We start from the raw sequence: 23,186 nt of genomic DNA on the forward strand, positions 1-23,186 counted from the left end.
ATATATATACATATATAAAAATCAGTATTTTTATATATAACATTTGACAGCAGCAACAATAATTTTGTGACCATAAAACCAACAAACAAACAAAAAAAATCAACAACAAAACGAATTGATTAAATTAACAACAGAAAACTTTAAACTTTAAATTGAACTGGTTTTATCATTGAATTTGGGTGGGCTCTCAATTGTTTTGCTTTTTGGAGATGGCTGCGAAATAAAATTATAGGAAAAATTTTCAGGAACCTGTGAAGGATGCAATCCCATTCATTTTTGGATCAACAGTTGGTTTATTATTGTTTTTAGAGCTTACTAATAGGTATTCAATGGACTTCTGTTATACTTGTTTTAATCACTTTTAAACTTTGAGATCACTTTGTAAGAACGGTATAAAACATTATAATATTCGATTCTTATTAAGAAGATCAGTATTAGCATAATCAAATAATGCCTTTTTTTATCATCACTCTCTTTATATTTTTTAATAATCCTTAGAAAATAAAGCTAAGAGCTTATAATTTCTTTTACTAAAGTTATGCTATGATATTTTATTCTAAAACAAAAAATAAGCTTTTTAGCTAAGCTGTTGTTTATATTTTTCAAGCTGTTGCTTTCATATTTTTCAAATATGCCCTAATCAAGGGGCATTATATAGAAAGGTCTGGGCAATTCTTAGCTGGCCGAATGAGTGACTGAGTGAGGTTAGGGCCCCATTTATAGAACCGATCGCCGTTTGATCTCCGGCGATCATACGAATGTGCCATTCAAATGGATTTGTGTGTGCGTCTGTGTGTATCGGTGTTTCTGTGTATCTGTGTATCTGTGATATTTGCGTGTTGCGTGCCTCATTGTGACAACTCATGGGTTGTCAGTCAGGGCATAGCTTAAGGCTTTTGGGGCTTTCCATTTTGACAGTGGCAGTGGCCGTGCCACGCCCCCTCCGCCTTCTCCTCCACTTGGACCACCCGCCGTCCCTTTAACTTAATGCTCCGCGGTTTCTGGTCAAATTCGCTTGGCACATTTCGGCGGCGGGGTATGACTAAGCCGCAAATTCTATAATGATCGTATTTTTAAAACGTTTAAAAATAAAGTGCTCTCGTTTGCCAATGTGTGCGCCAATCACGAGCCCCGAGCGGCAGCATTCAGCATCACTGCGATCCATAGTCACAGTCACATTCACATTCACATTCACATTCACATTCACATTCACATCCACATCAGCACCACCGCCATCACATCACATCACATCGTATCACATCGAATTGTATGGTATCGTATCGTATTGGATCGGATCGGTTTGGTGATCGGTTCTCGAGACAGAGCGGCATACTCATTGTTTTTCACTTGACGCATTGCGCTTTCCCTTCTGCAGAGCGAAAAAAGCAAATCCAAACGATCGCTGCCAAAGAATTTTTGCGACATTTGCGGACAAAACCGACGGACAAAGCGATCGCAGACCCCGTGGGATACCCTAGTCATACACAGAAGAAATAATTCTACTAGAAAGGATTAAAAACAGGCGATGTTGTACAAATAAATAGCATTATACAAGTCATACAAGAAATCATATTATATAATTTGACATCTCTAATTGGGGGTTCCATTACACATACATACAAAAAAAAAATTTTTTTTTTCATTGATACTATCTTATTTACCTCTGTTATTGCATCAAGCATTCGAAATCAAATCTCTATCAAAGCAATTTCTTAACTTTAATTTAAATGAAATATTTTATATTAAAGCTACCCGTTATATAAATTATATTTTTTAAACTGAGCATATTGTTCAATTTTTTTCCGTGTAATCACTGAAATGTTGGCATCTATGTGCTTCGATCGTTCAGGTGATCGTTTCCACGTATTATAATTAAACTTGGTACAGGTAAAGATAGAGGGGCAACGAACGGATGATTAGGGCGGAATATAACTATCAAGTTCTTCAGAATCTAAAAAAATACAATCAAAAACGTTAAAAGTTTGTGAAATTGATATGAATGGAATTGAAATTTAATGTTCGAGAACTGAAAACACGACTATTAAAGCTTTAAGTATAATAATGGTAATGAAACATTAGAAACATGAACTGGAAAACATAAAGCTATTACACTGATAAATAAATAAATAAGTTAAAGCATGCTGATATCCAGGTTGTTTAAGACCGAAATAAAGAAAAAAGTAATGGAGGCAATGTAGAAAAGAGGTTAGGAACAGTGGATACGAAACAAAGTTAGAATGACTAAAAGGCAGTGAAGGAGAATAAAGAAGAATAAAGGAACCATAGAGCAAAGAACATAGAACTCTAACATAAAAATTAATCGAATAAGGGGGTGTAGGAGTGTAGATCTGGGGCCCCGTGACATAGGAACATACATACATATATATTTGGAGATGGGGACCCCACAGGTACCGGGAAACTGTGGGAGGAGCGCGACCGCAGATGATTGCTAAATTTCGATTTATTTTCGTGCTGTTTCCGTCGAACCGCGTTGCCGTGTAAACTTTTGCTCGCCTTTTTTTTTTTTTTGTTCTATCAAATGTGTGTGGTTTTTGTTGCTGCCTTTCATGCCACGTGACAAATTTCGATCGCTCGGACGTAACAAAAAAAAAATAAAATATGTATATATTATATTTTGATTTGCAGCCAGCCAAAATTTACAAAGTAAATAGGGGAATAGAATTCACCTGAGTCCCGAGACTCGAAATCTCGAGTCTCGAGTGCCTTTCTGCAGATGGCGATCGTCTCTGGCTATATATGTATCTATATATACGCTTATATAGTTTGTTATTGATCAAGCGAGTTTTGTGCACTGTGATGATGCTGTAATCAAAGGAATGGATCTCGCGCGATCCGATCGACAATCGTGACATAATCTCTTATATGAATTCTTTTGCTACCGAACTGTACCGATCGGTTGGGCATGTCTTTTGGGTTTTTGGCTACCACATGACATAACTTAAAAGCTTGTGAGATAAATTATAAACTTGTGAAATAAGAAAAAACACATTGTTTTTTTTTTGGGAAATTAACAATGGCTAAACGTAAATATTTTTAATATCTAAACCATTTTAAGAGAGATTTTACACCTAAGGAGACATATTAAAAATATTATAGGAACTCCTAAATCACTATATCTCAATACTGTAAAAATAAATTGATTATATTTTAGTGATCATATAAAAGTTCACACATATAACATAGGTTATATGTTGCTTAGTATTATTTAAAAACTTCCCCCATATTATATAGCCAAAGAACTTAAGATCCCTGATCGATCATAATCGCTGACAGAGCAGCCGACCAAGGGATCCATCAATGTTGTGGGACCAATTCGGCAGATCCATCAGATTTTCGATAATGCTAGCCCCTCCTTTTACACACATACGATTTGGTCTAATAATTCATACGAAAATTGATTTTAATTTGGCTTGGCTTGGCTTCATTTTATCAGATTCACAGTTTATTTTTAGGATTCGCTGGGGCAAACGTGCCCAGACAAGCGATACAAATAACAATCAAATAAATCATTCTCGAGTGGGCAAAAGCGTTAACTAATTATAGATCAGGACAATGTTGTTGTTACACTATGACTATATGTTCCGCTGACAGTTGCAAATCGATGCTCTTCAAATAAAGGTAACTCACTGAAGATCGCTGATTTCGGGGTTGGCCAAAACGTATTGTGTAAGGTCCGTCCGGTTGTTGCGAGCAAATAAACAGATAGATAATAGACGGATATAGCCCTGCCAGTCCAGACCCAATTTCCAATTTCAGGCCATATCTAGACAGGCGGATAAATCGCGACCGAAATCGATAACCTCGCCCCCGGTTTGTTGCTTTTTATTGGTTTGTTAGTGCAGGGCTTGGCCAGTTTCCGGCGGCTTAAAAGTCACTAATGGAGGTTGATCGATGAACACTGCCAGCCACCGATCTGCCGATCCGTCCGCGACTATATACAGTCAAAATTCTATAACCTTCCAAGTAGATATTCTACACTTATTGCATATCAGCGATTTTTTTCTGGGTAAATTGAATTTTTTGTGGTCAGCAAAACATTATTTAAATTTAAAAAAAGAAGAGTTTTCTCTTACATTTCTCTTACATTTCGAAACAGTTCTACAAAATGATAAAAAAAAAGTTGCAGATAAAAATATATCAGTCATTTTTGTCATCGCTCAGCAATTGAAAAAGTATAATAACATAAAGTTAATATATATTATTCGTTTTTCAACATTTATAAATAAGTCAATGTTAAATTATAAAGTATATTTGAATTTTTTTTTTTGAAAAACAAATTTTTGTTTTATGCATATTTAAAAAAAATGGTTCCGCAATATTTTTAAGTGTTACAAAAAGCTCTACACATCCACCTACAACATTATAATTGATTTTACAAATATAAAAAAAACACCAGTGAAATTTTTTTTTTATAACTTTCGTATATATATTTTTGATTAAGTCAATACAAAATAGCTTTCATTAATCATTAATGTGGCGTGATGTTATTTCAGTGTGCTAAAAAGTAATACGACTTAAATATAAAAAAGGAAAATAATAATTTGATCATAAAACTATAAAAACCGTATTTTAATTTCAAATAAATTTTTGTTGCGCAGCGTTAACTTGCAGATAGTGCTTCGAAACAAATAAGTTCGACTGTATAAAGTTATATATGTTGGTAAAATAATTTGTTAGTGGGTTGTTGCATAAATCGTTTGGTTTGCGCTGCTCGCTTCATTTAAATGCTGGCATATATATCATAAATATTACATACAGATTAGCTTAACTAGACGTATATTTCTATATATACATGTAGGCGCATATATGACTGTAAATCGATCGCTGAGGATCGCCCTGGGATTTGCTGGAATTGAAAAATAGAACGAACATCACACACTCGCACAAACACACACGCATGAACACACACACTGGCAAACACACCCGCACACACACACGCGGACTGGGCAAAACATCGATTATATATATATATATATAGTATATATATATATATATATATATACATTAAGATTTATGGCTAAACATCCTTAAAGTCCACCGATAAATGCAGAAAGTTGTCGGGATAGCTCAGGTGCTCGGACATCCATTGCAGTTGGGTCTCCTCGTGAAGATCGATACCGTGGGTGCGACAGCCAACTGGAAATAAATATATTGGTTAATGATATCAGATCAAGAACATACAAAATAAGAAATCTTTTAAAAACAATCCCCACAAAATTCAGGCCTTTACCTTCCGTTATTCAAAGCCTTAAATAAAACCTTTATATTTAATTTATTTTTCTAAGGATCATATCGCTAAATTGTTAATTTTAAACTAATGTGGTTTAATTAGTTTATAAATTGCCTTAGCATTTCTATTTTCGTTACCAGTTTAAGAAAGTCGCTATTGCAAACCCACACTTAATCCAACTATCGATCATTTCTAAGACTGCAAAAGTAACAAACATACATAATCGATATTCATAAAAGTTTATCAGATCATTTAAAGTTCAAAGGAGTTATGCCGTCCTATATATGTGTAACTTGGCTAGATTTTGTTGTTAAAAGTCTGTTATAACTACTGATCACTTTTTTAATCTATAAACCCTTGCCTTTTACCATTATGGACTATTTCTTAGATTAAACATTTAATGCACCTGTAAGTATAAGAAATAAAAACCTTATGTTAAGTACCAATTAAATGCTTACTAAGCCATTATATAAAAGATCGCCAATCAATATTTCATTAATGAGCGACAGCGCTATGTGATTTTAAGCCCACATAAACGAGTTGCTATAATATAATGAATGAGATCAGCTAGCGATTACTTCAGACTGATAAGCCTCTATCTCGGTCGCTTCTAGGTATGTATGTATGTATATATGTATATGCCATATAAGGCAGCGGATCTGATCATGATCAATTTGGCGAGCTATAAAGATTATGGGACCCAAAAAGACGTACAGGAGGTGGGCTCTTCAAAAATTGAACTCGCTTGGAAATCAGAGTTTAGCGCCTTATCTGCGAGCGTGTGTGCTTTCTATTCATATTTTTCCATTTTTTTTTTTTCGGGTTACCAATCGTGAACAATTTCGTCATTTTCAATTTTAGCATATGGATTGTAATTATAGATTGCCGATCGCCAATTTTCGATGCCGTGCGATTGCCAATCGCCCGGTGGTTATGGCGAGTGTCCCGATCGGTGCTTTATAACGCCAGTCAGTCGTTCTCATATATATATATATATATATAAATATATATACCATATATATATATATATATGGTATTATACACAGACATGGAATGTGTGCGAGTGGATGGTCTGATAATGGCTGATTGCAGGCGGTGCGAGGTGGTGAATGGGGGTGGTGATGGTGGTGGTGATGGTGGTGGTGGTGGTGGTGGTATAGGTGGCGATAAGACTTGTGCAACGGGGCGCGAGTTCAAGTAGGGCGCATACGCATAGCTCTCTATGGAACCCATAGATCTCTTTAGACCCCGCGATACTATACTATACTATACTATATTATATTATACAATACGACACACCGTTCCATTCCATTTCGATCCGTTGCGGTTGGCCAAAGTCACGAGTTTAATGACCAAGCTAATGGCGCTACCCCAAAAATAATAAATGAACGGAATCCAATTGCCTCGAGTGGAAATATGGAAAGCGAAGCTATTGGCGATACAGGTGTCATCGGGTTGTAAATGTTTAAATGGAAATAGAAATTTTAAAGAAAATAGATTCTATTTCTAAACAATAAAGTAATATATTATAATGGCAATCAAGAAAATAACACCTTATAATAATAATACAATACGCTCCTTATTTAGTTTCAAAGTTAATAAATCTCTAATATGTAATTAGAAACTGAAAAACAGATAAGCTGAACAACCAGGTATTACTTAAAAGTAATAAACCAAAGCTATAAATTGTAATCGCTTAAAGTTAAAAGGGAAGTTCAAATCTATTCGATTGTTCCAAAGTTCGCTTGCTGACCGAGTGGTAGAATGTTAATGAGTGATTACATTGCATCAATCATTTTATAATAAAAATGCTTAGTGGCTGTGGTCATAACATGGTTAGATAATAAAAGAAATAACATGGTAAGAAATGAAATAAAATTAAATCGATGATTATGAAGTAAAGGGACTAAAGGAATCCATTAATTGTAGAATTAGCAGTAACAATTTTATTAAAACAGAAATTCATTTAGATCCAATCCACGTAACCATTTTATACTCAAATATAAAGATGTAGTGTTATAGAACCGAAAAATAAAAGCGTAGAGCAATTAAACTTAATATCTCCCAAGGTGTTCAATCGGCGATATAGGTATGCATATCCAGCAATTTGTGAGAAAACCATAAAAACAAAGCGCCAAAGAGATCATAAATCTTGCATAGGAAACCGACCCGAACGATATAAAATAAACTATTAAATGGGGGACAAACCCGCAGACAAGCCATATATATACGTATATGTACATACATATATACTTCTGATCTCGATGATGATGTGTGTGTGTGTGTTGTGTGTGGGCCCCCCACAACGGAATGAGACGGCGACAAACGAGTGAAAGAGAGGGAGCGAGAGGGAGAGGGAGAGAGAGAGAGTGGCGCCAAACAGTCTGAAAATTTATTGATCCCATTTTTATTATCGTCAACGTGGAAAGAACGAGGGAGCGGTGGAAAAATGAACGACAATCGCATAGCTCATGTCTAAAAATAACATCGCCGAATCGCCGATCTGATAAGGCGCCCAAATCATTATAATCACTTAATAGATTGTGTTCCATAAAGCTATTAAATAAAAGTATGAGCGAGCAGCAACAAAAAAGCCCATGTCTCTGTTTCATAGTTCCAAACGTTCCACACGTTCCAGCCTTTCCAACGCGCTTGCACTTGGAAAACTCAATTTTTGCAGTTCAGTGACGCCATTTAAAAGAGTGCGAAATCGAAAAGTGCTAATCAATTGTTTTGTTGCTGCTTTTGTTTGTCTTTTCGTTTGTCTTTTTTCGTTTCGTTCGGGGCCCCATAATTTCAATTTTAATTTTGGTTTATTTTCATCCAGCTACAAAGTAAGGGAATTACGATCAAAAAAAAAAAAATGGGGGCGGAGCAGGGGTTGCGGATGTTTAGCGAAAGAAATAAAAACGAATTTACGAATTTCGTTGACGGTGCAGTTGAATTGTGAATTGAAGATTGCACCCGATGATTATGGCCGATCAGCCAGACAAAAAAACAAACAAACAAGAAAGTGGAAAATTAAGTGGGTGCCCAGAGGTGGGGGCGTGGCAGGAAGTGAAGAATCGAAGGCTTTTTAAGTGGTTTCTAATTGGGAATGACAAAACAGTCGAAACAACATCGAATCGATAAGTAATATCGATCATTTTTTGGTCGTTTTGTTTGTGAAACATATAAAGGATTATAATTTTATTTATCTTAAAATGCATCTGGTAATTAATAAGGTTAAGGATTCTTATTTTGTAATTTTTTAATCATATTATACTGAAAAAATACGCATTCGAAACCCATATTATCGATAAATCTTTCGCCAACTTTTTTGTCCTTTTTTTAATTTTTATTTCTTTAAAAAAGCCTTTTTAGATTCGAAAAAAAATTTAAGTTTGTCAATATTTGTTAAATCGAGGATCATTTAAATTAAGTATTTTGGTTAAAAAGTGTACGATCTTTTATATTTTCAAAGGAAGCCTCTTTGAACCAATTTAGTTCATGTTCGAAATCTTTTAAATGAGGTGTGATTGATGATCACATGGTGTTAAAAAGGTAAATTAAAATAATGATTCTGCGAGGGCAAACACACATACACACATTCGGCAGCCCACCCAAAAAGCGGGGCGTGGCACCGCCAATTGTCACACAAACACAGATACGCACATGCACACACCTGCTCACACACAGAACCACCACACCCATACATGGGCAATGTCCAGGTTGCATTTTGCAGGTTGGCATTTGTATTTGTATTTGTATTTGTATTGTTTGTCTGATTGACGAAATGCAAACGAAAATGTGTCGAAATGGGACTAAGCAAATGCGCCGATGAAAGAGCAAGGGAGAGGGAGAGCCAAAAAATTGGGATGGGGGAGGGGGAGGTTAAGGAGTAAAAGAGAGAGACAAAAGTGATAAACATCGAGGTGCGATTTCCGTGCGCCGCTGTTTTCTCCGGAGTTTTGTTGGAGTGCAGCGAAAAAAAGAAGAAAATATCAGAAAAAAATAAAGCAGTGGTGGGAGGAGAAACAGAGGAGGAGTAAAAAAAGATGAGGGACAGGGGGGCGAGGTGCCGGCAAAGGTGTAAATACAAATAAGCGGAGGTGATATCTCAGAACTTCCTTTTCACACATTCGAGAGCACCCTACACAAATACAAATACAAACACAGTCAGCAGAGCAGGCAGTTCAAGCTTTTTTCAAGCCAAATCTAGCTATTTATACTCAGTACCCCTAGAATGCACTGCAAAAAAACTGGATGATAACATAGTACATTACCATTTCTATATAATATTGTCTATTGTAAAACTAGTATTACATTTATGTAAATTCTTTATTTAAGGCTAAACTTTCCACCACTGAACTTTTAATTTTAAATGTATTTTAAAACCCGACACCCCCAAAGATCTATGTGATGACCCAGAAATTAGTTTAAAGAATCAATATCAGTATACTAATTAAATACTTAAGCGGAAGAAACAGAATATTATATTTAAATAATATGAAATTTATAAAACGGTTGCTTGTTAATGAGAATTAATAACAAAAACCAATGAAGAATATAACACCAGCCACACATCCCAAGCCAGCCTCCGATTTTATTATATATTTTTAGCCAAGAAAAAAATGTTTTGTTGTAAACTTTTAAAATCCTGGCAACACTGAAAGCCACTTGCATTTATGCTTGCTGCTTTCCGGCCAGGGCAGCGCAGTTAGCGTCGCAGTCGGCGTCGCTGCTGGCGGCAAATCATGAAAGCAGCAACAACAAATGAAGCGAATGCCAATGCAGCAGGAGTAGAACGAGAGCGAAAGAGACAGGCGGCAGAGGGAGCGAACGAGATGGAGGGAGCAGGAGCCAAAGGCAAAGCCAAAAGAAATGCGTTTCTTTTATTTTTGACGCGTCTTAGATTCTTCCTCTGCCGCCGCTTTGCTTCTTTTTTTTTTTTGTATTTTTTGTGTTTTTTTTTTTTTTTTTTTTGATTTCTTGGAATCGCATCTACTTTGAACCTTCCACGTTCCGACTGAAAACTCAGAGACCCGGGGCTGCATTGTATATTTGAATTTCATTTCAATTTAAATACGATTTTCTATGAAAATGCACGCACCACAAATACGTGCAATCGTTATCCAAACCATCGCTCCCCCCCTCCTCTTTATCACACTCTTCTTTCCCTCCGCCGTCCTTCGTTTTTCTTCCCCCTCTCCATCCGTACACCCCATATAATGCCATCCAAGATTCATGAAAAAAAAAAAAATCAAAACCGGGGAAACAAATTGATCATGTTTTGAATGCATTTCTGTTTGATTTCAATTCGGATTTGTGTACTCCAAAAATGCGAAAGATTCTTTGCTTGGGAATGGGGAAAATGCGGAGGGAGTTAAATGGGCAAGATGGAGGGATGGGGATGGAGGAATGGGGATGGGGATGGGGGGAATGAGATGGTATTGGGGGGTCCATGTTTAATACCCCATTGCGAATAATGTATCCATTTAATATGATTAGTTATTCCACTCAGTAATAATATAACAATATGGGAACATTAGCAGGAAGATGTGGAAATGATTCAAATTGTTAAGGTGTTGCCAATAATGTATCTTTAACTCTGATTATGCTCGGTAAAGTTATTAAATTGAGCTTTAGGTTCAGGTTTTGCATTACAATAATAATAATAATACATAATTGGAGTTTATGTTCCAAAAACAAGTAAAAATGCACGTTACGATACGTTCAATTAACACTACAAATGAAGTGATGAAATAACAATAAAAACTTAAGAGATTAACAAATTTAGAATAATTTTGGAATTACTTTTAATGCTTGAATTAGTTGAATTATTATTTTGTACGCATTTGAATGCTTTAATGTAAGCTTATATGTTAGGTGTTAGACACATAACTATGAGAACCATAGCCCGAAATTTGTATTTAATAAAAGATATTTTCTCCCTAAAATTGTTTTATAATTATTATATAATATTATAGTTATTACCCTAAAGATAGGAGCCTATTGTGATAAGTTTTTTTCTGGTATCCCTCAAGTGCCATAATTAGGAATCCTAACCTGTTTAAGTTGCCCACCCAAAATCCCGCCAAAACACGCAATATTCTGTACTGATCCCGAAAGATCCTCTTTATGGAACGCAGAAAATGTCAGCGGATTGCCTTAGATAGCCCACTTAAGCCAGGCGTGCGGCAAAAAAGAGCCAAGGAATCCTTGCCACATACGAATCCAAGACCGAATCCTTCGCCAAGGACAACACACAGGGCCGAATGACCTTTGGGAAAATACGTGTGTTGATCGACGTCCATTGGCAATTGTTTAGGATCGTCGGAAATCTCTCACCTTTCGAATGGGAAATTCCTTGGGATCATATCGTTTGTGCAAGCGTAAATGTAAACGAGAGAAGGCCGTCCATAAGCATGCAAATAAAGATTTCACACCTTGGCCAGCACACTAGGGTGCACTGAGCATCGAGCACTGAGCATCGAGCACTGGGCAGCGAAAGGAAGCAAAGGACATGAAACGCAAGAGCGATCGGGAGGACACCTGGGAAATACCCAACCTGCCCGAAACATATGGGACGCACAGGAGGGTGGGCATAGGATCTCTCTGAATGGAGGGAGATGAAGAAGAGCCCAGAGCTCTGTAGCACTGGCTGTCCAAGTGGTTCCCGAAAAAAACCCTCACCTCACAATATACATAATTCGTAAATCCCAGCCGCAGGTATTTAGTTCCGCCTTTTGTCCGTCTTTGGAATTCCCAATGCTATTATTGCACCTAAGCCACTGGAGTGGGAGGTTGCAAGTTGCTGCCGGCCAGCAACACATCGATCTCCCTGTCTCACTCTCTCGTTGTATTTCTATCTCTTTTCGCTCATTCTTTGTATATGCTGTTGTATGCTGTCCCGCTCTGGTTCGTGCTATTCTTGTCGCCGGCGCCGCAGGTCAACAGCAATGTGTGGCACCTTCTATTGCTGCCTCCAATAGTTGTTGCACGTTGCTGGTGTATTTTAGCTGCAGGTTCCATGCCTTTTGCTGGGAGTTTTTCGTTGATGTTGCACCTTCTATTGGTTATGTTGCTGTTGCACTATCTATTGGCAATGTTGCTGTTGCAAGTTACAAGTCTGATATTGATAGTTTTTTTTTTTTAGTTTTGTTGCAGGGAGTTTCCGTTGATGTTGCAGGTGCTTTTGCTGATGTTGCACCCTCTTTGGTATTGTTAATATTGCTTATTGATGTTGCAGGTTTCTTAGTCTGTTATTATACCTCTTAGCATAAATTATAGTTATGTTACTTCGCTAAAAAATACAACTGTTGCTGTTTCAAATGTAGCTAGCGTTTCTTTTGAGGTTGCAGGTTAAGCAGTTGTTTATGTTGCATTTCCATTGATGTTGCTGTTGTTACAGTTAAAGTTTCTGATATTGTGGCACTTCCATTGTTGCTATTTTAACGGCTACTGTTGCTTACGTATGCATATTAAACCACTTTGAATTTAAATATATTTTTTACCATTTAAAATTTCAATTGTTTCTTTCAATATTTAATTGTGTTTTCTCTTTAAGATGTAATTGCTTATATTTTATGGTAATATTTGATATCTATAAAGCCATTGCCATTTTTTGGTTGCTTATATTAAATTGACTACAACTGATATTTTAAATATTATTGCTGAATATGTATATATTTTTATGGCTTCTTTTTGGAAATAAGTATTGTTTTTTTATATTTATTATTTCTAAAAATTATTTTTTTTACAAATATTAAGTTTTTTGTTGTTTCTTTTTTTTGGCTTAAACTTCTGTATAATTTAGTGTAAAGTAATGATGTTTTTGTAAAAATCGTTCATGGTTTTTCCGGATGTTATTTCTTCTTCAACTGTTGCTGATTTAGTTACATTTGCTGCTTGCCTAGCTGTTGTTGCAGCAAACAGCAGTAGTTTTAGTTGTTGCCCCGAAAATCCACACGCACTTTTCATTGTCAACAAATTTCCAGCCGGCAGACAATGAATTTTTCATTCGATTGTGTTCCACGCACTCTCGCTTTGAATGGCCAAGTAAAATTCTGTCGAGCGAGATGGAAACAGGGCGCATTTCTGATTTTTGGCCATGTTTTTCAGGGGGGGCAAGCGAGATGGCCAAAAAAGACCTGCGATCCGTACCGATCCGATCCGCTCCGGGTCGCTTTTCCACCCCGGGGGCATTGTTTTCCAGCTCGAGAGAATCGGTGAATCTCCTTTTCTATCTCCTATTCTGTTTTCCTTTTTTTTCGTTTTTAGGTTTTTGTTCAGATGGGACATTGATGAATTGAAGAATGATTGCCGGAGAGTGCCGACGCTCAGGGCGGATTTTTCGGATCAGGTCGTATCGGATCGGATCGGCTCGGCTCGTTTGTGTTATTCAATAGAAAAATAAATAAGTCAGACGGGTCAGCAGGGAGATAGACATGCACTTGGCCATGCCAGACTGACTGGCACCTTTTCCCTAATTTCCAAGAGACGCTGCGTCTGCGCAGACAATGGCTTTTTCTCATTTTCATTTTTCTCTACAGGGTTTGAGTTTTTTTTTTTCAAATTTTTTTTTTTTGTTAGAGTGCCTGTGGTAATTGATAGCCGGGTCTAAAGGCTAAAATCGAAATACCCCGGAGCCAAACTCACCCGCTTTGCGCACAGGTGTCGATAATTCGGCCATCAGGTCGGCCAGACTCTTCTTTTGTCCGCCCTCGCTGATCGGCGAAATCAGTTTCTGGGTGTACGTAAAGTCCTATCAATAATGAAGATAAAAAAAAACGAAAGAAAGACGAATATCCATCAATTTGAGGTGAGCTGAACTGATTCGAACTGATCTGATCTGATCTGATATGTTCTGGTCACGGCTTTTCCACTCACATCGTCCGTGTAGATTCGCAGGGGAATGTTCCTGAAGGACTCCTGATCGCTGTACGGCTCCATCAGCCGCCGATTGACCGCCCAAAACTGATCGAACTTGTCGTTGACCAATCCCAGCCACAGTTGATTGTGATCCTTCTTCTGCATCGCGGATATCACCAGTCCGCGGTGCTTCAGCACGTCCGCCTCCTTCAGGCAGGACATGTAGTGCGATTCCAGCAGCTCCCTGAAAAACATATTTTATCAGTATATTTTTAAAATTATTTATATCAACTCTTTTGGCTTTCGCTCTGATTTCTAAATGAAAGATATAGACCCTAATCGCACTACTTACCATATTTTTTTACTATACTAGAATAGTCTCAAGAAAATATAAGGTAGTTTTTACATAAGTGCAAATCAAAACGTAACTATTGTACTAGTAAATATATTGGCATATTATAGATCACCATAACTATAAGACTTTTACTCTTGCAACTTTATTTAAATTTGGAAGCTCGCAATGCACATGAAATTTTTTCAGTAATAGGATCAAAACTTTACCTATCTAATTCCGATCTCAAATAGGAATAACTTGTTGGCTTACGAGTATATTATAAATCTCTAATAATTCTCTAATTGAATTATCGGATTTTAGTTTAAGTTGAATTCCTTAAAAATCTTTATTAGAAATTTTTGTTTTAAAGCTGGCCAATTTGTATCCCACTTTGCTTTGCTCCTTTTTTAAAGTTCTTCAAGGCTTTCAGAAAGGTAGCCTTAAACTGCATTTTTAGAGCTCATATCTTGGCCAATTGGATTAACTCTTAATATTTGTGGCTAAATTCCCTTACAATCTGATTTACACTATCTTATTTTAATTAAAGTCAAATTCAAGATGATTATGAAACGAGGGATTTTTGAGTAAATTAAATTAAACTACTTTTAAAAGTTATAAATAATTCCAATATTTTTTATAAGTTGGGCCAAATATTAAGTTTTGTTTTTTTAGTTTCCTTTGTTTCATTTATTGATATTGGATCAAACAAACAGAAATACTAAAATGTTTGTTTTCAGATAAATCAGATACCAGTCATGTACATGTGACATCATCCAGAGAACTTTTTCTTGGGATTTCGGTTAAAATGAGATTTCGTTCGAGAGCAAGTTTTTAAAACTAAGCTAACGTGTATCTAAGATAGATAGATCTTTTAACAAAAAAATATAAAAAAAATGCAAAAGTTCGAATATTCTTAAATACAACCCAAATGGCTTCAGTTATGATGTGTGGAAGTAGCGTTTTGGAAACCCCGATTTGGCAATTTATGGCTCCTAATAGGTGTTGTATTCATTTCCCATTTACTTGGTACCTACTTGGAGTTGAGCTTGACGAGTGTGTCCTCGGGGAACTTGGAGAAGTGGATGGTGAGGCACCAGGGCGTGCTGTCCTCCTCCGGATGCAGCAGATCGTAGAGGACTCCTGGTCGTGTGGGAAATAAGAGCGATTAGTGAACAATAGGAAACCAGTGAGATGTCAGCCCGTAAGTCCCACCAATTGGATAATGAAGGCGCAGGGGCGTTCCATTGAAGTCGAACCACACGGCTCCGTCCTGATGTTCGGCGGCTATGTAGCGGGAGAAGTACTTGCGCACCTGCAAACACACATGCGAATTATCAGAATTGTACTATAATTGCCCCAGAATTGTATTTTATGAACCATTGTTTACTTTACCTTGTCGGTGACCAGGGGCAAGTAACTCAGTCGCGATATCATCAAATAAAAGGGCTCTGGCTTTATTCCCACGATCTCGTCGCGATCCGCCTGGAAGCAAATGCCTATTTGGCCCTCCCAAATCATTCGCAGCACCTCGCGGTCGTGGGCCATGCTCCTTATTTCGCTTTTGTTTTGCCTAAATTGTATTGCCTATTTTTTTTTTTTTTTGCACAATACGACTTGATAATAGCACTGGCGCCGACGAGCTGGCAACGCTGCGCTATCGATAGGCGGCCATGGAGGCGTTGCCAGATTGACTGATTTTATTTGAATTATAGCTAGACTTTATTTATTAGCTATTATTTTTTTTTATCATAGAAGAATATTTTCTTGAATTTCGTTTATTAAAAAGCTAGTTTTTTATTTGTGTTGTAAGGATTATTTCGAGAAGAATTTATTTATTAATCGTGCATATTTGGCTAACAACTTGTACCTTCCTTTATAAATTCTTTATTACTCAATAAAGAACTTGATTATATTTTTAAATATAATATATTTGATTACATATATTTTGACACCAAACATTCCCAATATCTATGATCACGATTAGCGGTTAATTTATACATTTGCAATCGAAAGATGGCATTTCCAATGGTGATTATGTTTAAAACATATAAAATTAATAAAATTGAGATAATAGTTCTTTTTGGATTTATGTCAATTGGTAGCTGGAATTTATCGATTGCAATAGCCGCATGCAACGATAGTTTTTAAACCGCGTCCGAACGATCAACCGTATCGATAGTGTCTTTGATAGTTTCACTTCTCTAGTTTCAGCGATGTTTCATCGAAGTTTGAAATAAAACTCTCACGAAGATGCAGGGACGCAAATAAATTTCTAACAATGCTTCATCCACTGCACAACTGAAAGGCTGAGAAGTTTGTTGTATCTCCAGAACTGTACTCGAGCACGAACCCGATGTCCATAGTCCAAGATCAGATTTGTTCAAAGTTTGCAATTCAAAATTGTCGTTTTTCTAACAGAAATGTTAAACTATCGTTTTGCTAACATTTCTGTTAGGAAATTGATGAGAGAGGAGAGATCGTTTTGAATCGACTAAAATTTAGTGGTGGAAGACATCGATGATCACAGCCAAACATCGATAAGGCCGATATTTTAACAACATCGATGACATCGATTTTGGCATCGATGTATCTCCACCTCTAGCGCATAAATAAATAAAGTCGACTTGCCTCTGATCGCGTTTTTTGATGTTAATTTTTTTGTGCTGCGGCTGCGCTTTTCGAATCTTCGTATTGCCGTGCGATGTGATGTTAAATATGAAGTGACAAAATCCGAGCGCGAAACGATCGAAAACCCCTGAAAATCGGATAAAATACGGGAAAACTCCAGAAATCGCATAGCATAGCCAACTCCAACAATAATTCGGCACCGAATCGACCAAGAAGAGTGACAGAAAGAGGGAGAGGGCAAGAGAGAAGGAGACGAAGGAGAGTGGGAAGAAGGAGAGGAGAGGAGGAGGAGTGGTGCACAGAATGGATGTTGAAATACCTGTTTTGGCTGGATATCTTAATGTGCCGACCCAAACTGGATTTTCGCTAAATCGCATCTCGAAAAAGGTATGGAAAACCGTCGTATTCCCCTTTTATAGAGTTCCTCCCATACTTCTATATCCATCAATAATTACGAAGATCTCGAAATCGTAACGATCTTTTCAAATTTTCGTTCAAGTGCGTAGTTTTTCAATAAACCAAACAGGACTTACGTGGGCCCATGTGTATGTGAGTCTGCATACTTGTTGCATACAAATGAGGCCCACTGTACGAGTGGGAGTGAGAGAGCGAACGCGGGAGTGAGGGAGAAAGCGAGAGAGTGGCCCACAACATACAATTATGGCCAAAACAATGATGCTTTTAATTTTAAAAATTTAAAAGGCTGATTCGAATTTCATTTTAATATTTTGAAGTCCTCAGTTTCTATATTCAAATCATTCCTCCAATTTTTTTTAAAAAATTAAAATTCAATTTTTGACCGAATCGTTTTTAAACCCACAGTATTTGAAAACTCAATTTCATTTTAAAACATTTGTAATTTAGCTTTGGAAGTTTACATATCATATCATATCATCATATGTATGTTTCGACAACATACTTGAAATTTAAAAAAAAAATAAAATAAATAATATGAAACACAACTTAATGCAAATTGATTGCTAATAGTCTGGCCTCCAATGTTTGGAGTTTCAGATGGCACACACAGCTGGGCGATTCATGCGATTTCATGGTATTTGTGTTTATGTGCGACAGGAAATTCTTGAGCCAGAAAACTGAGAAAAAGAGGGGAAAAAGAGGGGTTGGCGCAAAGGAGGGGAAGTGGGAATTGGGAAGTGGGGGGCCGAGGAGTACTCCAGGCCGAGTCCATTATGTAAGCAGAATCTCTGCTTAACTCATGCATAGGACTTAAACCGCCAAATGATCTCCAAAACCTCACTTATCGATACATAATTTAAAAAAAATAAAAAAATATGTACAAATTATGATAGAGGCATTATTCATTCCTATATATATATACATATTATATATACATATCTAAAGATAAAAAAGTATAAAAATTTGTATAGCTCAAAACTCTTTAAAAAAGATCCCATAATCTCAAAGCGTGAATTTGAAAATAAATATTCACCCAAAACGATCTACTTCTAAAAAGCTATCTTTTGCAACAAGTACTTTTTATTTTGTCAAAAATACTATAGCCTTTTTCTCAACTATTCTCCCACGATACTAACGAATAAATTTAAAAAGAAAAATAAAATATTAAAGACAATATTACTATTGTATTTCATATAGTTTAATTTACCAAAACCGATCTAATTATGTTCCGAAATCATTTGCAGAAGGCATGCAGTCGCTACTGTTTGCTATTCAAGGCCAGTCGCCATGGAATCGCCCGACTGGAGATGTGCGAGAGCAAGGAGGATCGCAACCCGAAGATGTTCACGCTCGAGAACTGTGTAAAGATCACGCAGGAACCTCCACCAGATCGTCTCATTCACATTGTCAAGCGGCACGGAACACTAACATTGAGCACAAGTAGCGAGGAGGAGCTCAAGGACTGGATCACCGCCCTGCAAACGGTGGCCTTTTGCGACACCTCGCCATCGGGCGGTATCGGGGCCATCGAGGAGGACAACGACCTCTACTGCAGCTCCTTTGTGAGTGATCACCTCTTTATGCGTTTTACAAAGTTGCTGGGGTGTGTCGATTTTATTTAAGGCATACTAAATCGAAAGGGGGTTTTCATTTATGGACATTAATTCCTAGGTTTCTTTGCCCTCCAATGAGTATCTTCGCATTCCACGATGGTTCAAATTACTTTCCGTTTCATTTATTGGTTTGTAATGTTTTGAGATATCCATCAACTTTAGTTTCTTATTTTTGCTTACGTTTGCTTTACACTATTTTTTTCCTGTAATATACAAAAATAGTTATTTTTGCAAACCGTTAAAAATTTCTTCTTTCAATTGTACAAAGGGTTCATAATTTATACCTCAATTATAAAGATAATTATAACTATTTTGCTCCCAAAATAGTTATATTTTTCCCAAATTTTACAAACAAAATCTACATGCTTTTCTATAGACCACTTTGTGCATACAATATATACTTTATAAATATCCAATTGGGTTTTTTTTAGATATTGCTAACGAATTTCATTTTTATAGCACCCATAAGTTCTCCGATAAGAAAGTTTTTTTGCTCTCAGATAACTGAATGCCGCATTGCTTGCAATTAAAATTAGTTAGTCTTAGTTTTGAGTCACTAGAATGTATATATCCAAGATTACAAAACGATTAGCTACAGCATTTTACTTTGTGATCGTCTATAGTGCGTAAGGAGAGCCAGTGCTTGGATCCGGCGGTCTGCAGCCATTTTAGGTAAAGCATTAGTTTGGGATAGGATACCCTCATTGATCTAATACTGATCTCAAAAACCTAAAAACTTACATGCATATGATTGCTCGAAGGTACCCGGGACTGCAAATAACGAGTGTTCATGTTCGAAGCTCGAGCATAAATGTACAATTTGCTAATATTATTTACTATGAAACTATTAAATGTGTTAATTTTTATTTAGTGGTAACCCATGTTTAATTTCAAATGAATTTTTGATTATGTTAGTTATGTATTTCATTAATGAAAAGAACACTCAATAATAAATATATTTTTTGTATACGCTTGCAGGATGGCCTGTTCATCATCACGCTAATTCCTTCGGAGGCCTCCATTCGCTGCTGCATCGAACCCAAGACGTATATGCTCCAGATGACGCCCACAGAGCTGCAGCTGAAATCCGAGGACATGGGTGCCACAATCGCCATGTGGCCATATCGATTCATCAGGAAGTATGGCTATCGCGATGGAAAGTTCACCTTCGAGGCGGGCAGAAAGTGCACCACCGGCGAGGGGGTTTTCACCTTGGATCACACCAATCCGCAGGAGGTATTCCGCTGCATGTCCGCCAAGATGAAGTCGATGAAGAAACTGATTAGCGGCGATAGTCTGAGCACTCTGGAGTGCGGCGAGAATCAATTTAGTGCGGCTGCGGGGATGGAACCCGGTTCGAGGAGTCCCCTGCCACCGTCTCCATCGAACAATCCGCATGGCGGCGAGTTCGAGATCAATTCGACGCAAAGTTGCATTTCCCTGAGGGGTTTCATTAGCTCCAACGATTCGCTAAATAACTTTTCGTCGGCCAGCGGTGGAAGTGGAGCAGCGCCCGTCGGAGGAGGTGTAGGTGGTGGTGGTGCTGGTGGTGTTAATCCCGTCACCGGAGGAGGAGGAGGAGGAGGAATCACTTTATCCGTACCCGCAAATACCAACAGCAAGCACATTCCCAACAAACCGCCACGCAAACCGGGTGGAGTCAGCCCAACAACCCATTGTGATAAATACAGGAACATTGTGAAATATGAGCCTGTGGCCATAACGACGATATCCTCACCATCCGCCACCTCCGATGTGAACAGTTCGGTGATACTGAAGCCCCTGGAAACGCCGGGTGGTGGTGGTGAATCGATAGCCCTGCCGGATATCTCACCCGATTTGCCGCCCGACTTGCCGCTGCGAAATGAGAGCGCCTCGAAGGCACCGCCACCGGAGCGGGACTACGAGTGCATCGAGAATATCACAGAGGCGTGGCGCACAAGGGGCGTCGGCGATGTGAGACACTGCGAACGTATGCCCATACTCTGCGATACCTCGGAATTTGTACGCCAGCGATCCGTTACGAAGTCCTCGGGTGGTCAGAGTACTACGCCCAAGATCATAGACATCGATATTGGCGAGGGCGGTTGCACTGGAAGTGCCACATCAATGCCCGAATCCAATTACGATCGCCTGGACTTTCTATCGCCGAACAACAAGACATCGAGTGGCTACAAGACCATCGTGAATGTCACCGGCAATCGCAATCGTTGCAGTTTTTCGCCCAATGAATACGAATTGATCGCTAGTCCCGACACGGAGAGTTTTCGCAAGGCCGACGATAGTCATCTGGGATATGGGGTGCTGCGCAAGGCCAGCAGCACAACGAACAACAATAATCTGGGAATCTCCAACAGCAACATCAGCGGCAATAGCAACGTCAATAGCTCGACGGCCAACAAGGGTAACCTCGAGGCGGCTGCCATCGATCATCGCAGCTACAATGGCCTGAACTACACGATCGTCAGTAAACCGAAGCGAGTGTGAAAGGATCCGGGGATCCTTGTATCCAGGTATCGAACCGGGTGCAGTGGGGTTGGGGTGGATCAGGAAGAGAAAATCAAGGTTTTTAAATGTCCCATAACGGTTACTGTTTCCAATTTAAATCAGCATACTAGTTGCCATTATAAGGAGATGTACACTTTTGAAAAATATACCTATAAATAAAGAATTAACAAAGCCAGTAATTAACAAACTTTACATGATATAATTAGTTTGTGGTTCTTAAAAATATAAACAAATCTTGTTATCCATATATTTCTCCTAACTATGATTTGATGTAAAACATTAAGACCCGTTTTCTCTAGTTTTTCATGTTAAACTAAATGTAGATTTTAAACTAGAAGATTTCATATATTTTTTTAGTTTAACGTTTACTTTATCATGCTCTTACTATGATTGTTCAAAGCGTTTACTATTAAGTTTTGATTAAGGTTACATTTTTTTAAAAACTGATAAAAATAGTTAAAATCAAATCATAATTTTTAGCCCCACGTTAAATTGTTTATAAATTGGAAACAGTAACATGCCTATAACTTTCTGTATATTTTATTAATTGCATTTGGAGTTTAAGTGAAAAAAGAAGAGACTGCCGAGTGCCTTACAGATTTACAAAAAAAAGAAGAAAAAAAAGGCTTCAAATTGAAGGAAGGGAGTGCTCCGAATCTCGAAATCCCCGAATCTGCCCTTCCTTCGCCCTGCCAAAAAACCATTCGAATCGTTCAATTTTTTTGTATTTGTTTTTCGTTAATTATGTTAAATTCGTAATCTGTGATTGTATTGTTAATTGTGAAACTGTTAAATTTTAGCAAGCACTGCCCGCCACTTGATCGCACTCGAAGAAATTCCCCTGCCCTGACTTCAAATCTAAAATTAAATTTTAATTGTAATATTGAAACACTAAATCGAATCCTGGACGCAACGAAATTTTACAAAATGTGTATGCAATTTGTGCTAAATATATGTGTTTTTGTATATTTAATGAAAATAGATTTTAAATACACTGCAATTGTAATTGTTTCCGTTTATCCGTCCGTCACTCAAGGTTTTGCTGCCATAATCGGTTATAGAAATCCCTCGAATTGTTATTCCTATTCGTTTTTGTATGATGAATCATATAGCTGCCATAGGAACAAACGGTGTAATGCCATAATCCCCGAAATCTCCCATAATAGTTGGCTCTTTTTTATTCAATCTTAGACTGTAAATATAGATTTCGTAAGTGTTGTTTCAATTGCACTTCTTCCTCTCATACCCCTTAAAAAAATAAAACACCCATAAACCTCCACCCATGCACATTCGAGTTCTCAAGCCAGGATCGTTGTAAACGAACATTTTTGAGTATTATGCAAAGGTCACAAAAAAAAAAATAAAATTAAACAAAACGAAACGAAAGCGAACACAAAAAAAGTACCAAAAGAAAAGTGACGTACATTTTACTTCAAAAACATGATTTTTTTTACTTACTTTACGTTATCGATTATGACTATTGTAATTATTATTTTTTGTGTCTGCAAACTATTATTGTGTAAATAAAGACCAACAAAATCAACCAATCGAATTAAATGAGTTTGATTTTTTGGGCAAAAAT

The 23,186-nt window shown here is 37.4% G+C and overlaps 2 protein-coding genes across 3 annotated transcripts; one reads left to right on the top strand and one right to left on the bottom strand.

Moving 5' to 3' along the window:
• Window positions 1–4,428: 4,428 nt before the first annotated feature.
• On the bottom strand, window positions 4,429–16,093 carry LOC128260666 (autophagy protein 5). 2 transcript variants are annotated; one of them, XM_052993826.1, is made up of 6 exons: window positions 15,831–16,091; window positions 15,651–15,750; window positions 15,473–15,578; window positions 14,123–14,348; window positions 13,892–13,997; window positions 4,435–5,157 (listed from the first exon to the last, which is right to left on the bottom strand). In XM_052993826.1, the coding sequence occupies exons 1-6, from the start codon at window positions 15,981–15,983 to the stop codon at window positions 5,039–5,041; spliced, it is 810 nt and encodes a 269-aa protein (XP_052849786.1). In that variant the 5' UTR covers window positions 15,984–16,091; the 3' UTR covers window positions 4,435–5,038. The 2 variants fall into 2 exon arrangements, with proteins under 2 accessions (XP_052849787.1, XP_052849786.1); XM_052993827.1 differs by lacking the exon at window positions 13,892–13,997 and having other exon boundaries at window positions 4,429–5,157; window positions 15,831–16,093.
• Window positions 16,094–17,015: 922 nt separating this feature from the next.
• Window positions 17,016–23,151, top strand: LOC128260652 (uncharacterized). Its single transcript, XM_052993799.1, has 3 exons — window positions 17,016–17,453; window positions 18,728–19,045; window positions 20,075–23,151. The coding sequence occupies exons 1-3, from the start codon at window positions 17,370–17,372 to the stop codon at window positions 21,581–21,583; spliced, it is 1,911 nt and encodes a 636-aa protein (XP_052849759.1). The 5' UTR covers window positions 17,016–17,369; the 3' UTR covers window positions 21,584–23,151.
• The last annotated feature ends 35 nt before the right edge of the window (window positions 23,152–23,186 follow it).

This window comes from Drosophila gunungcola (assembly GCF_025200985.1).
Source record: "Drosophila gunungcola strain Sukarami chromosome X unlocalized genomic scaffold, Dgunungcola_SK_2 000036F, whole genome shotgun sequence".
In the NCBI taxonomy this organism is placed as follows: Eukaryota; Metazoa; Arthropoda; class Insecta; order Diptera; family Drosophilidae; genus Drosophila; species Drosophila gunungcola.

Bases quoted from the DNA above. Each gene is read 5' to 3' on its own strand.
- LOC128260666 (XM_052993826.1), bottom strand. From the start codon at position 15,983: ATGGCCCACGACCGCGAGGTGCTGCGAATGATTTGGGAGGGCCAAATA. The intron at 15,579-15,650 runs GTGGGACTTACG...CCACACGACCAG, and splicing joins GCGCCTTCATTATCCAATTG to GAGTCCTCTACGATCTGCTG. The intron at 14,349-15,472 runs GTAGGTACCAAG...TATGTTTTTCAG, and splicing joins CTCGTCAAGCTCAACTCCAA to GGAGCTGCTGGAATCGCACT.
- LOC128260652 (XM_052993799.1), top strand. From the start codon at position 17,370: ATGGATGTTGAAATACCTGTTTTGGCTGGATATCTTAATGTGCCGACC. The intron at 17,454-18,727 runs GTATGGAAAACC...AATCATTTGCAG, and splicing joins TAAATCGCATCTCGAAAAAG to AAGGCATGCAGTCGCTACTG. The intron at 19,046-20,074 runs GTGAGTGATCAC...ATACGCTTGCAG, and splicing joins ACCTCTACTGCAGCTCCTTT to GATGGCCTGTTCATCATCAC.